The following is a 15,894-nucleotide window of genomic DNA, read 5'->3' as shown; positions in this document are numbered from 1 at the left end:
ATAGTATGTAGCAATTTGAGTTTGGGATATAGAACATATCACTTTTTATTTTGCACATGGTACTTTGTTTTTAGAACTGTATGATTTCGTATTTTGTACATAGTATTTTGCATTTAGCACATAGCATTGAGCAACTAGCATTTTTTAATTTAGCACATAGCACTTTTTATTGAATACATAAATTAATAAACTTAACCACACATTCATGTGGGGGGAGAGTCGGCACATTTCCTCTCCAAAAATTATAAGATCAAGGAACGTACCCTTCCTTGGGTTCATATCATTTTGCATTTTACACTTAGTATTTTGCATTTTGCACTTAGTGAGTTTGTGATATAAAACATAGCATTTTGCATTTTGCACATGGTACTTTGCATTTAGGAATCTATGATTTTGTATCTTGCACATAGTATTTTATGTAGCAATTTGAGCTTGGGATATAGAACTTTGCATTTAGTATATAGCAATTTTCATTTAGGTATTAGTGTTAAAATGGCTAACACGCCATATCAACATCTTGGGTGGTCGTTGTTCTAGGTATATGTGCATTGAGCTATATGGTGCATTGACTTTGTATGGTTTCAAGCTTGTAGAATAGTAGCTAGGAATGAGGAGGAGCTTTCCTACACCTAGGTTAGACGGGCACCATAAGAGTGGGCCTATTGGGGGCACCATAAGAGTGGGCTTGTTGGAAAGCATTGCTACTCTGACCAACATTTGGTGCTTGTTGAGCAATGCTAAGTATTGGTGTTGAAACTATAGGATGGTCATCATCAACGATGAAACCTCAACTAGGCCCCTTTCTGTCAAGATGCATAATTTGAAATTTAAGAGTATTTTTATATCCTTGAATATCCAAATTAACTTTATTAACATTTGTGCGTGAGACTGCTAGAGGAATGGTCACTAATCCAACTATGAGCCCCCATATGAGGTGGAGAATGGCTTCATGATGCTGGGTAGGTAGGCTTACCTAGAGTGGAGAGTGGAGATGCATCCAGAACTGTACTGAGTAGCAACACTGTGGAGCAGCATATCAGGACTGTGTAACAGCATGGTAATAGGCATAAGAGCACTTCCAAGGCCTATTTATAGGCCTAGCAGTAGGACAGCATTAGGTACAGATTGGACACGACAACCAGGTTGGTCTGAGTTCTTCTTCCTCTCTTTCCTGTTGTACTTCTCTGAGTGAGGTTTCAGCATGTGTGTGCACCTACTTTGTGTGAGAGATCAGTGAGAGTTTGAAAAACATTCTGTTGCATAGGGTTACTGTTTAGTAGACCCTTTAACTCTAACATGGTATCAGAACCACAGGAGGTACCCTCTTGATGTGCTTGACCAAACTGATTGAAGGCATCCCTCCAGCAAGGAGACTCCATTTCAGTGAGCTGCTGTAAATTCAGTTTTTTGTTTCAGTGTTGCACTCAGTTTAGAGATTGTCAAGTCTTTCACAAGTGCGTGCAAATGGCTTCACACATTCCTATTCCCAAGTTTGGAGAAAGTGGGAAATTGGATGGGTGCAACTATCCCATCTGGAAGGTAAAGATATGCAGTCACTTGGTGATCTGCGAGATCACCAAAGGATCGAGGTGAAGCCCAAGGGCACAACGTATTTGAAAACAAAAGTTGTAACACCAGCAGATCTAGTACCAGTGTGAGATTGGACACAAAGAGATGTGGGGGCACTCTCCATGATAATTGGCACCACTACAGACGTGGTCAAACCCCACATCTAGCTTGCAGATATGGGCAGCAGAGGCCTGGATGAAGGATCTTTAAGAGGCAAACAATACATCACACATCCTTTTCCTTGAGAATCGACTATTCACTATGAGGATGTAGGATGGGGATCAGACACATGACCAGCTGGCTGCAATTGGTCACAAGGTGGACACAAGCTAGTCGGCCATGCTAGTACTCAGCTCTTTTCCCAAAGGCTTCAAGGGGTTTGTCACAATTGTGAAGTAGGGCAATGGACTAGTTTGATGACGTTTGAGGAGCTTCGTCCTTTACTACTCCAAGATGAAGCCCAAGAGAAGCTGCCCAATGGAAATGGTGGCGACAAGGCCTTCCTTGCAAATGGAAAGGCAGTAGCGGTAAGCCTATCTAGGTACCGAGATACACATAGATATACCTATTGCACTTTGTACATATAGCTAGGGGATAGCTTTGGGGATCATCCCACAGGTTTTGTTTTAAGACGGGGGGAGAGTTGAGGCCACATGGCATCACTGTTAGTTGAGGATAGTGGCATCAGTCCTGTCAAGATGCATAATTTGAAATTTAAGCGTATTTTTATATCCTTGAATATCCAAATTAACTTTATTAACATTTGTGTGTGAGACTGTTAGAGGAATGATCAATACTCCAACTGTGAGCCCCCATATGAGGTGGAGAACGGCTTCATGATCCTGGGTAGGTACGCTTTCCTAGAGTGGAGATCAGGATGGAGATGCATTCAAAACTATACTGAGTAGCAACACTGCGGAGCAGCATATATCAGGACTGTGTGACAGGATGGTAATAGGCCATAAGAGCACTTCCAGGTCCTATTTATAGGTCTAGCAGTAGGACAGCAACAGGTACAGATTGGACGCGGCAACCAAGCTGGTCTGAGTTCTTCTTCCTCTCTTTCCTACTGTACTTCTCTGAGTGAGATTTCAGCATGTGTGTGCACCTACTTTGTGTGAGAGATCAGTGAGAGTTTGAAAAACATTTTGCTGCACAGGGTTACTATTTAGTAGACCCTTTAACTCTAACATGGTATCAGAGCCAAAGGAGGTACCCTCTTGATTTGCTCGAAAAAAATTGATTAAAGGCATCCCTCTAGCAAGGAGACTCCATTTCAGTGAGGTGCTGTAAATTCAGTTTTTTGTTTTAGTGTTGCACTCAGTTTAGAGATTGTCAAGTCTTTCACAGGTGCATGCAAATGGCTTCACACATTCCTATTCCCAAGTTTGGAGAAAGTGGGAAATTGGATGGGTGCAACTATCCCATCTGGAAGGTAAAGATATGCAGTCGCTCGGTGATCTGGGAGATCACCGAAGGATCGAGGTGAAGCCCAAGGGCACGACGTATTTGACAATAAGAGTTGTAACACCAACAGATCTAGTACCAGTGTGAGATTGGACACAAAGAGATGTGGGGGCTCTCCATGATAATTGGCACCACTACAAACATGGTCAAACCCCACATCTAGCTTGCAGATACGGGCGGCAAAGGCCTGGATGAAGGATCTTTAAGAGGCAAACAATACATCACACATCCTTTTCCTCGAGAATCAAGTGTTCACTATGAGGATGTAGGATGGGGATTAGACACATGACCAGCTGGCTGCAATTGGTCACAAGGTGGACACAAGCTAGTTGGCCATGCTAGTACTTAGCTCTCTTCCCAAAGGCTTCAAGGGGTTTGTCACAATTGTGAAGTAGGGCAATGGACTAGTTTGATGATGTTTGAGGAGCTTCGTCCTTTACTACTCCAAGATGAAGCCCAAGATGAGGAAATGGTGGCGACAAGGCCTTCCTTGCAAATGGAAAGGCAACAAGGGTAAGCCTATCTAGGTATCGAGATACACATAGATATACCTATTGCACTTTGTACATATAGCTAGGGGATAGCTTTGGAGATCATCCCACAGGTGTTGTTTTGAGACGGGGGGAGGAGTTGAGGCCACATGGCATCACTGTTATTTGAGGATAGTGAGCATGTGCTATTGAGATGCCTCTGTCTAGAGGACGTGAGCCGATTCATTGACTATTAGAAGCTAGTTGTATTCCTCTCTTTATGTCAGAGGACACAAGGCACATGCTGACACTTCTTTGTAGGACTGTGAGTAGCAGCCATCGTAGGGCTTGAAATCTTGAGCTTGCCCTCTAGAGTGGTTAGACTTGCATGACGAAGGGTTCAAGACCAGCAAGTACATGCCTGATTCATGGCACCATCCTTGAAGCATCACAATGTTAGCCCACCTCATGATGACCTTGAGTCCATCCTACACTTTGGAATAAGGACAACAGCAATAGACCCCGGATATGTTTCAAATTCTGCTCATCCCCACTGACATGTCCCTGTAAATTCTTTGCAAGCAACAATTTTTTGACCATAAAACTCCACTATAATGGTGATTGTGTGTTTGAGCTACCACCACCATCAAGTCATAAAAATCTTTTCAAGTGGAAGAGATTTCTAGAACCAATAATGCTGACTTTGTGTTTGAGCTACTACCACCATTAAGCCAAGGCACAAGAATGGAGGGGATGGAGAAAAAGTAAGATGGTCACATATGGATAAGGGCTGTCACAAGCCATGTTGCTTTTTCAATGGAGTTGTTCAAGTCTCTTATTGTGCAGGGGTATTTGAATTTGCTATGATAAGGGAACTCTCCTTCACAAGATTGATGATACATGTGTGGTGTTCACATGCATGAGGTCCAAATGGGAGCATCTAGACAAAACATGAAAAATGTGCATGCACTAGTGGAGGATCCATAAAGATAGATAGGAGTGCTAGCTCACATAAAGTTCAAATGGATATAACAAAAGATCGAATCCAAGAAATGAGCTCCTCTTGCAAAGAGGATGACTTTTTTGGAGACTTGGAACTTTGTAACTTCTTGGACGTGCTGTCGCCATTAGCACAAACTAAAAAGTAAAAGCTAGCATACAATATTTGAAGTATTTATTTTTTGTGGTACTTCATTAAAGCTAGCATAAAAGGTGAAATCTAGAATATAATATTTGAAGTATTTATTTTTTTTGAAGTGGTACTTAATTAATGTAGTTATTGATGCAGCTTGTAAAGAATGATTGGAAAAGCAAGGAGAAAGCATTGCTAGGAGGTGGTGGCTTGGATAGCATCTTAGAGAGTTAAAGAGAAAGTCGATGTATGATCCTTTCCATTGCAATTGGATTTTTGGGGCAAGGGTTTGAGGAAGATCACTACTTCATATTTAAATGTCAACAAAAGGACCAGATTCCAGATTGGATTTAGTGAATCGCATGAATCACATGAATCAATATGGGAATGGTGATTTGGTGAATCTCATGAATCAATGTGGGAATGGTGATTTGAAATGTGCTTGGGTCATGTTTGACCATGCTAGACGAGTAGTTGGTTGGACCACATTAGCCTATCATATATATGATTCAAGGTTAGTGCTTTGAGCTTTTCTTATACTAGGTGCTTGTTTCAATGTAGTTAGTGGTGTTAGTCAGTTAGTCTCAGCATTCGATGTTTCTTTGTTAGTTAGTCAGTCCCAGCATTAAATGTTTCTTTGTCATTGTGAAGCTTGTAGGAGCTACTCACCTTAGCCACATGTAAAATGAAAGAGGAAGATGCAGAAGCACAAATTATTTTTTGGCAGATGCTAAATGAATTGATGGTATGATCAGGGAATAAAGAAGTAGATTTCTTTGGATTTATGGCCGATGAATCTCAAGCATATTGGTGGGCTATGTGACGTGTATTTAATGGGGTGCAGACAATGGGTGCATGGATGAGAGCAATCATGCCTATTTCATTGGGAGCAAAGCCTAATTCATAATACATAGGCATACATTGAAAAGGAGCATCAACATGAACACAAGGACATGTGTAAGCAATGGAGGATAGCCACAAAAAAAGAAGATGCTAAAAAGCTATGTTAGGAAACCCGGTTTGGTGGCAGGACGAAACGGTAAGCCAAACACAACTATGAAATACGAAAACCTTGCTAAGTTGGTGGAATGTGAGCATCCACCATTGGGGAGAATTTGAGGGAGCAGTAACATCTCATATATTTTAATATTGTTTTTTCCCTTGTAATTCAAGTTGTTGAATTTTTATTCCCCTAATACAGGTGGTCACTGATAATGTTGATTCAAGGTGCATCAAGATTCATATTGTATTTATCTTCCCCCCATTAGAGGTCATTTGGTAATGCTGATACAAGGTGCACTCCAAAAACAAATATGTAGCAAGCATCATAGTTGGCAAGATGGAGAGGGTTTGAAGGGGAAAATCAATTTATATGATGCGGCTGTATCTGACCTTCCCAATGCATTGATCCAAAGTGCAAAGCAATACACTCATGAAAGGGGAAAGCACAAAGGTTCGGGGCCAAGCTTGGCCATGCTTGCAAAGAGGGCAAACCAAGCAAGAGCATACACACCAGCTAAAGCAGTACATATTGTGAAGGAGACCATTGCCGGAACCTTGATGTATCACAATAGGACATAGTTGGAGGGTGATAGGGAAAAGGTCGGCAAAGAAAGAAAACCTAAAATAGTGATGGATGTTGAGGAGGGGAGAAGCCATAGGCCTGAATATCGTCAGACTAGAGGTCGACCAAGGAGAATACTCATTGATCATGAGGATGCAGAAACTATACAATGAGATATCTTTCAAGATGGAGAGATTGTCCTGGAGAGGGAAGTGAACCAAACCTCAAGTTTATCAAATTCTAATGCAGTAAAATGTGGATCATTGCATTCAATGTTGTCTCCAAATGCCTCTGCATCTTGAAGTTTTAAATCACGTAATTGGTCTCATCTAATTCTCTATTCGTCTTGCAGTTGGGAAAAGGCATGTGTAAAGCCCACCAAAGGATGAAGTGAAAGTTAAACACTTTCAACCTCTATGAACTTGAGTGCCTCCATTCTTGCAAAGGAGCTTTCATCCTTGATATGTCTAAATAGATCTCCTTCCTCCTCTAGCTAGGTCCTAAAGTCACCTTCATTTTCATGAGGTAAACTTGTGCCAATCCCTAGGGGCTTTGATGCCACTGTCGAGCAATCTTTATTCTCCAAGGTGTTGGTAGCAGTACTTCATACTACAATAAGAAAGAAACAAATAGTACTGGAGACATAGGATTTATGCAAGAATGGAATAGCAAAAAAGGGAGACGTGGGATCTTTGCGGGAACTCTTTGCCATAACATTTTTTAAAGAAGACATTAATATCATGCACAATATTTTTTAAAAATAGACTATTTACAAAGACTATAAAGGCAAAAGGGAAACTAAGAGAAATAGCAAAAAGAGAAGAGAAGAGAAAAACAAGAAAAGAAGAGCAAAGATAAGAAAAAAGGAAGCTACCTTCATCCATCACACCATCAGACTACACCTCAAAGGTATGCACGTATTTTCTTGACACTTTATCGTTTTCCTTGCAAAAAACAAAAAATCCTCTCTCCTTCCTTTCTCCCTCGTACAGTAAACCCAAAGCAATCGTAGCAAAATTAATGAGACACCAAGTCCTTTGTTTGTCCAAAAGCTTGTCTGAGTAGAAGAGAACACGATATACTATAATATATTTAAAGAAACATAAAATCACAATTTCACATAATTGTTTCAAGATTAGCGATAACTAAAAAGGGTGTTGACTAATAAACTTTTGAAAATTCCCACGTGACGTCTACATCTAAAATCTTAGACTTTCAATGTGCACATTGGGAAGACGATGAAAATTCACTAGGAGCTGGAATGTTATATGATGAGTTCAATTTACTTTCTTACACACAGGTCCTAGACTCCAAAACTTGGATGCAGTTTCCCTTTCATGCATCTTTGTAGCACGTAGTCCAACATTGTCTTGCGTAGTCATGATATTACTCACGATCATTGATGTCCAAAATATCAATGCAAAGACCCACAAGACAGCAATAAGGTTTTAAAATGTTAAATTACATGCAAATGGAAGAGCCTACTATGTTAATTTGCAAGTAACTAAAAGCACAATTAGGCATTAAAACTCTAAAAATCAAGTACAAAATGTTTAACCGTTAGATGTATGTATCCTCAGGCTGGGTTCACACCACCTGCCTGCCATACTCCAAAAGGTCGTGTGAAGGGCTGCTGTCCTAGTTAGCCCAATAGGAGGGACGCGGCCCGAACACTGGCACAAAAGATTTGTGTCCTGCCCATGAAAGATGCCCACTTCATGGCCATCTCCTCCAACTGCTACATGATTGACCAATCACATGTTGGTGACATAAATTAGCAACCTGATGACTGCAAGGTGGTGTGAACCACCAGGCTGGCTTCACACCACCTGCCTGCCATACTCCAAAAGGTGGTGTGAAGGGCTGCTGTCCTAGTTAGCCCAATAGGAGGGACGGGGCCCGGACACTGGCACAAAAGATTTGTGTCCTGCCCATGAAGGATGCCCACTCCATGGCCATCTCCTCCAACTGCTACATGATTGGGTGATTCCATCTCCAGACCAATCACATGTTGGTGACATAAATTAGCAACCTAATGACTGCAAGGTGGTGTGAACCACCAGGCTTGGAAGCCATCTTGCAATTCTATTTCCTCCATGGGCAGGCAACTGGTCTAAACCCACCCCTTAGAAAGGTCTCATGCATTCTTATGCCCGAAATGCACCAAAAAGCACTGCCAAAAAACTCATGCCGGTCTTCGCTAGCCCTTGATCGGAAAAGCCATAGAGGTGCCTGAACTAATTGGCCCATGAGAGCCATTACTATACTACGGTTATACTAGCTAGTATTCATTGTGATGATAGTGTATCCTGCAGGAGCCTGACACACATGGAGCACGTCATACAGGATCTAAAATATGCAAGATAGAGACTAATTAGCTCAAGGAAAGAGAGGAGCATAGAGAAAATGAAGGGACCGATTCTTCACATAATACAATTGCTCTCTGCCACATGAGATGTCCAAGTAATGAAAACAGAACATGCCAAACCCCATAAATTAAATGTACACTGTCAGAGAGCTTGCAGCATGATTCAAAATTACTATGTACAACGAAATCTTACCCACATTTTTAATCAAATCCAGTGTAAATATTGAATGGCTCCTTACAGGGTCCCATAAGCAAGCCAGATAGGTAAGTACTATGGATTCAGTGGCACTTATCAAAAAGTTTGAAAACTACAATTTTCCTACATGTTTTAAGAACAGATTTACATAGCAGAAGCTTCCACCATAGCTAAAGGGAAAAGATTGTCTATGGCATGATTGGAAAGGATGCAATTGGGATCAAGCTCCCTTCTAGCTTTGTTAAACGCCTCTACTGGAAAGCGCTTTCTCAATCTGTCTCGTATCCAGCCCGCACTCTCTTCATCTTCAGGAACCTTCAGCAAAATGAAACCATTGATCCCTTCTGCACAAAGTGATTTGATATGAGATAGTAAATGAAGCAATATTAATGATTAGATTACCTCAATCTTTGCCCAGTGTTCGAATGCTGCATAAGCATCCCAGAGCTGCTTTTGAGCTGCTTGCCGATAGCCCATAAAGCAATTTGTAATAGCAGCCCTCTGTTCCTCCTCAGACGTAGGAAGATACATGATAATTCCAACCTGGACAAAGGAAAGGTATTTAAAATCCCCACTTAGTATCTTTGCACACAAGCTTGCCAATCTCCCACTCTCAAAGAAAGCCACTGTTTAATTACTTCAGTTCTCATAGCAGTACATGTCAAGCACTTGATAATCTGCAAGACAACTACACCAATTCCTGGATACTATGCTGACCTTAGAGGACTATCACAGCAAAGGTTCCAGCTGATAGGTAAAGGCCATTTGCAACATTCTCTACACACCAATGGCATAAGTGCCTGTCTGGGATGACCATGAGGCAGAAAACCTTCTGCATGAGATCCAAGACTACAGGCACATGGTTGGGACCAAAGGCACACCTCCAGATGTGTTCCTCTGGATGAGACCCAGGACCAGAAGCAAGGAGTTTGGACCAGGGAACTCCTCCAGAGGAGCTGGAACTGTCTGTCAATGGTGAGACAAGGTAAGAGATGATACTTCAGTATGTAATCAGGGAAGAAGCTGCAGTGTGTCTAGCAGGAGGACATGTGAACTTAGGGTTTGTTGATGGTGTCAGAGATTTGAGGGTCACTGCCCCAATTGTGAGCTCCTGGCTCGATCCCAGCTGTCCTCCTTGGATTTGCTTGGATTTGTTGAAGGGCTGAATGCAGAGGTCACATGGGCATTGCATGCAGCCTATGTATTGGGGTGTGGAGTCCATAAGGGACTGCCACATCGCTGCCCACCAATGGATAACACGTCATCTGCCATATGGGCAGCATATACGGCTGCCCATCCATGGAGGGATAAAAGGCCTGAAAAAGGGGCTTATATAGGCAGAGGCCTAATGAAAGATGCAATTAGGGACCAGATCAGGTCGCCTAAGGGTCAGGCTATTGCAGGAGAGGATTAGCCACTTAGACTGACTTTGCTATGCCCTACCCTTGATTTGGGAGTAAGGCCAAGAAGGTTCATGGACGACCTCACAGCAGCATGCACGTTTTTGCAAAACTTCGCCTGGAAGCAATTTTACACTCTCACAGATTGAGGAATCTGGAAGCAATTTTACACTCTCACAGATTGAGGAATCTGCTCGTTCTATACCCCTCACAGTGGTTTCTTGCGTTTGCTCCAGGATTGCTGTAGGTAGTGAGCTGGAAGCCTGAGATGCAGACTGCAACATTCGGCCTCTTTACTTTTTTCAGTGCCCTAGAGCATACTATAAGTGGTCTAGGCAAATTTCCTCACAGTGAAAGAAAACCAGCCTGGATAGAAGACGACAGCAAAACAAAGAGTTTCCAATCTTCAAGTTATTGAAGCCAACAACCATATTCATATACCAGTGAGCCAAATCCAACATCCAGATCCAAGGATTCAAGCAAATAAAGACGTCAAACTGTCAAGCTCTTTCTAGACACCTCCATAGATACACCTAATGTTCGGTGCTACCTCTACACAGGTGAATTTCAAACTTGAACACAACCAACCATCTGAAGAACTGAAATAGGATATGTAAGGTATTTACACAAGGATGCCATCTACAGCACATTTCCATCACCTATTCTAGAATGGCATGATAGTACTACAACGTATTTTGTGAAAAACAAACAGATCCCCTATAAAACCAAAATCATAATCTGGCCAATAAGCTAATCCTGCACTTACCCAGGAGAAAAGTGCATCTTCTGATGGGCTGGAAGCAGTGCTTAATGGACTTCTGCTACTAGATGTCCAGCGCTGCTCAATCGGTGCAGGGGCTGGTATGCCTTCTTTCTTTATCAGATCCAGCAACCTCTCCATATAGCTTAAATCTCTGGAGTCAGGCTTCTTAAATGAGCCAGTCGGAAAACAAACTTCAGAAACCCACTGCTGCCCACCACAATCAAATCCAAGTATTTCATCACTCCAGCCCATCCTATACCCTTCACAGCGTCTCCAATATTCTGCTTCAACTTTGTTCACACGCATAATGTGATCGCGATTTAAAGGATCCATAGCAATTAACTTATCCCGGAGCTCTGTGAAAGATAATTCTTGCAATTCTGCATCAGAAAGAAAGCTAACAGGTTCTGTACTTTTAATAGCCAATTCATCAGCTGCTGCATAACCAGCTGGTGATTGCCCACGCTCATCAACCTTCTGTACACTATCTTGTTCAGCTGCTCTATAATCACAGCAAACCACCACATCACATAAGATTGAGACATCAACCATGCATAACGACTGCTGCCACTAAAATGGTGCATAAGCTTCATACTGCACCACCAATAACATTAAAACGTTCGCAAGTTCTATTAACTTTAAATCCCTTTGAACTGTCAAACACTAAAAACTCACAAACCTGTACTTCAGTGCAGCTTCTTTGTAAAAAGACCGCACATGTTTTAATCGTTCATCATCACTATACTTTGACTTAAACTTAGGTGGCTCTTTTCCTTCAGCCAAAGGATTACATTGTACAACCACCACAGCATCAGTATCTGGAATCCACATGTATCTCAAATGTTTGTTCTCCTGCAACCATTTCCTGTGAAATCCCAGAAAACCAAGTTAAAGATGAATTTGTGCTATTTGATACAGTTGCTGCACAAAATTAAATATTTACCTCCTCCTGCCAGACTCCTCTTACTTGTGTTTTTTATGGATTTCCTTTTTGTTAGAGACAAAAGTATGCTCCAGCAATTTTTGTACTGGTACACATTGCAAGGTGACTTCAGCAACCACTCCAAGAGTGCCAAGACCACAGCGGGCAAGGTAGAAAAGCTCCGGATCACTTTGGGCAGAAAGGTCCAAGGTTCCTTTGCCAGGGGTAACCATCTTTAAGCTCACCACTTGCTCATCGACAGGAGGCAAGGCTGCTCCAGTACCATGAGCACCAACCTAAAAAACAAGAAGAGCTCGTGTTTCAAAGAGAACTACAAAAATCAAGAGGATTAGAAACATCACGTCACTGCCATGCTAGACTCCATGTTAAGGATTAGAACGGGATAGGGTGGGGACTAGCGAGGCTGAACGGAATGGCACGGAGGGGGGGGCAGTGCTGAGCAGGACTGAGAACAATTTCATGGGTGAGAAGCAACACCTTAGTACATCCACTTGGTGGAGATGCCAATGTATTTCGATAAACTCACAACAAGCATGCCTTTACATATAAACCCCTAGGTAAAGAACCTAAGCCTATATTGCTGTTTAATTCTAAAAACACAACGTACAAGATAAAGTGGAAAAGTTGTCTTGATTTCCCCCAGGTTACGATGACTGAAAATATTTCTACTCCAACAAATTTGAGCAGCACAACCGACGAGCAAAGCAGCTCTTCTGGTCTCATCAGTACCCAAGCATAAACTGCCGTCTAACTCTCATATTATAAGGATATCTGATATATAATAAATATTTAACAATAAATCTTTGTTGCCCAAGGCAAATCAGGCTGGTCTCTAAAGAAGCCACATATTTGTGAACCGGATAAAATTCCTTTGTAACATTGAGGGAGATTCGAGCAAATTGTACTGCTGCGAGAAAAGGCCCTATCGTTTTGAGCCTGAAAAGGTATTTATGTATGTCGTACAAAGCGGATGTGCCATGATACACCCTCCTATTACCCCTTCTTTTTGCGCACAAAAAGTCAAAATTCAAATCAAATTCTTACAGACATCCTTACCTGTATAAAGCCGCCAATTTGCTGCTCTCTGATTGATGCGAAATTCTGTAACGTGAGACCATGCGGCCGCAAAGCTTCGACCACTTGTTCTACCCTTGCGCCAGCTTGGACTGTCACCTGGTTCTTCTCCTTGTCAATGTTCAGAATATTATCCATCAGAGCTAAGTTCACCATCCCATCTTCGCATAAGCCGATGCCATTGGGCGAAAGCCCGGATCCGACTGGCCTAAGTTTCTGTTTCCTGGTGTTGGCGAACTTCACTGCTGCCTCCAACTCCTGTAACGACTCCGGCTGAATATAAACTTTGGTTTTAGCTTCATGCGTCCCACTCCAATTGGTCACGACATGTTCTTCCTCGAGAGCCTTTTGCTTCTCCGGGTATGGAAAACAATAATACGTTGCCACTCCACACCCAATTACAAGCACTACATTCCCAATGAATTTTGCAACTCCTGGAGGTAAAGATGAAGCAGCTGCCGTCGACGAGAAAGCTCGTGTTGTTCCGATTCGGCATGCAGGAGCTCGCAAAACACTACGGAAAGCCAATGGAGTATGAGAAACGTTGGCAACAGTACCAGGTCTGTGAAGGAGTCTTCGCCAAATTGCGAAAGTACCATGCTCTTGGCTAGGAGGTCTGGATAGAGGATCGAGAATCTGTGGATGCGAGGAGTCTGAGAGCGATTGGCGGTTGAAGAAGGAGCGGCATTTGGTAGGGATGGCGGTGTGCAAGAAGGCCTTCTTGTTGAGCGTTGTGGATGGTTTCATGGCCTCTTGGCGATGGCGATGGCGATGGCGATGGCGAAGACGAAGAAGATGAAAAAAGTTCAAAAACCCAAACCCCGTAAACCCAAAACCTTTCAAGGAAAGCTTCCTGAGATCTCACAGATCTGTCTCGTGCAAAAGGTAGAATCAATGTTTGGATGTAATTATGTTTGCCCAGGTTTTGTTTGGATGTAATTGTGTTTACCAATTGTGCAATGCAAGCTTCACACTTTATGTTCTGTTTTTATTACTGCCTATAATCGTGAGTGATCGGACCAGTATATGTAATTGGTTCGCATGTATTGTTGTTGGTGTGTTGATGATTTGTTTGAAATTGTTGTTTGATATGAAGGCACCTAGTTTTTGGGGAGAGATAATCAATGTTGAAGTCAACTAGTATATATGTATATGTTGCAATGCATGGAGTAAAGGCCTGTAACATTTGTTGCAGAGCGTTGCAGAGATGTGTAGTTTTTGCTTTTGGCGACTTGTAAACATTCAATATTGCTTTGTTTGGAAGGTTTTCGATTTGGAGAATTGTGAGTGGGCACTCTGCTCCTTGGGTAAAGATCTCTTGTGATTGTATGATGTGTATATCATTCTTGATGTAAGTTGTTATACCAACCCCGAATGTTGATGATATTGATTGAAAGCCCTAGATCTCGAAATTTGTTTTTTTTCTCATGTGTGTCTCTTGAAGGCAAAGAACCCATGCTGCTTACATGATATTGAGGATGTCTTTTTTGTGTGTAGTTAATGATCTTGGGTTCAGGCTTTGTATGTTGAAGATTTTCGTGTCTTGCATATGGAACTGAACATGCTCAAATGTCCACTGGCATTCGTTTGTTAGACGTTGGATCTCATCAAGTACTAGTTTGTCTACCTTGATATGTTTGTGTGATAGCAAGTAAAGGTTTGCAGGGTCCTTCATGTGAGAGAGTGCTATGTATGTTAATCCATGTGTTTTAATGTTGGATGGGTCAAATGCAAGGTATTCCATTGTAAGTCCTTGAGAATGGTGTATGGTTCAAGGTGATGCGGGTTGTATTCCTGCAAACAGTGTTTAGATGGTTTTTGCCTATTTGGAATTCTCTTTTGATTTGTAGTATTGGAGTCTAGGTCGTAGGTATTGTGGTATTGTAAAGGTCCTTGTTTTGTGCCCTTGTTTGTGGTCTCATTTTCTTGTTGAAAAACTCTATCCAGATGACATGTGTTTCATATTCATGTCACTGTGTTTGAATATTCCATCTACACTGTTGACAATTCCATTTGATACGTCCAAGTTTCAAGAACAAATTTTGACAATCATTCTATATATCAAGTATATCTCATTGTGCAATCCTGCTCTCGTTAAATGTGGCTTTTCAGGTATTGCTATTGTTTTGCTACATGTTTTGTGTCTGATGTCTTGTGCTGCTAGAATGTGGGGTGTTGTCTGTAGTGTTTCAAAATTGTAGCTCTTATGTTTCTCCTTTGCAGCATTTGTGAAGACTATATGCAGAGTTTTGGGTCTCTCTTGAATGGCATGTTTAGTTCTTGTATGTCTGCTTCTGATTGAGAATACCTACTCTATTTTGTTTAGTTTTGTGAGGAAGAAGTTTTTTTCTTGTTGCATTGCCTGTTTTAACTCGAAGTACTTGCACAATCACAAATAAAGTAAATGTTTTGCCTGGGCCAACATTCCCAGACATGAATAAATGGAATGGACATTCAGGTTGTATTCTTTTTTTGAGCATTATGTCTTCTAAGATTTGACGTTAATCTAAATTTAGTTGTCGGATTTTGTTGTAGTATAAGTCATTGAATATGATGTTGATATTGCATTTTGGGGTGTCTTGACGATGATTCACTTTCAGCTCCATGTTCATTTTGAAGGTGAGCTCAAATTTGTCTACTACTGATTTGCTCGTACACGGTGTGGTGTTGGGTGTTTGCATACATGTCGTGCCAGATAACTGTCAAGGAATGCTCTTTCCCAATGAATGGTAAAAAGAGCAGGCATAGTTCCCCGTAGTGGTTTTCAGGGTCTTTGGATTTGTTATAGTTGTTGTATCGCTACCCTTTTGGTGTTCTATTTTTGTGGTTGTATATTGGCTTGCAAAATTAGCCAAGCAAATCTCTTTTAGTGTTGTTGGTTGCTTCGTGTATGTATTAATTATGTCTTGTTTGTGATGTTAGGTTCCATTTTCTCCATGTCTTTTCTT

At 41.6% G+C, this 15,894-nt stretch overlaps 1 protein-coding gene across 1 annotated transcript; it reads right to left on the bottom strand.

The window, feature by feature from the left end:
• Positions 1-8,729: 8,729 nt before the first annotated feature.
• GLDH (L-galactono-1,4-lactone dehydrogenase) lies at positions 8,730-13,856 on the bottom strand. The gene is made up of 6 exons (XM_087381475.1): positions 12,929-13,856; positions 11,897-12,147; positions 11,609-11,794; positions 10,933-11,431; positions 9,169-9,309; positions 8,730-9,081 (listed from the first exon to the last, which is right to left on the bottom strand). The coding sequence occupies exons 1-6, from the start codon at positions 13,691-13,693 to the stop codon at positions 8,911-8,913; spliced, it is 2,013 nt and encodes a 670-aa protein (XP_087237601.1). The 5' UTR covers positions 13,694-13,856; the 3' UTR covers positions 8,730-8,910.
• Between the last annotated feature and the right edge of the window lie 2,038 nt (positions 13,857-15,894).

Source organism: Dipteris shenzhenensis, chromosome 11 (genome assembly GCF_047967505.1).
Source record: "Dipteris shenzhenensis isolate YYH24624 ecotype China chromosome 11, Dip_SZ_1.0, whole genome shotgun sequence".
NCBI classification, from domain to species: Eukaryota; Viridiplantae; Streptophyta; class Polypodiopsida; order Gleicheniales; family Dipteridaceae; genus Dipteris; species Dipteris shenzhenensis.
Note: the sequence above shows the minus strand (reverse complement) of the source record. Positions and strands in the feature narration are given on the sequence as shown.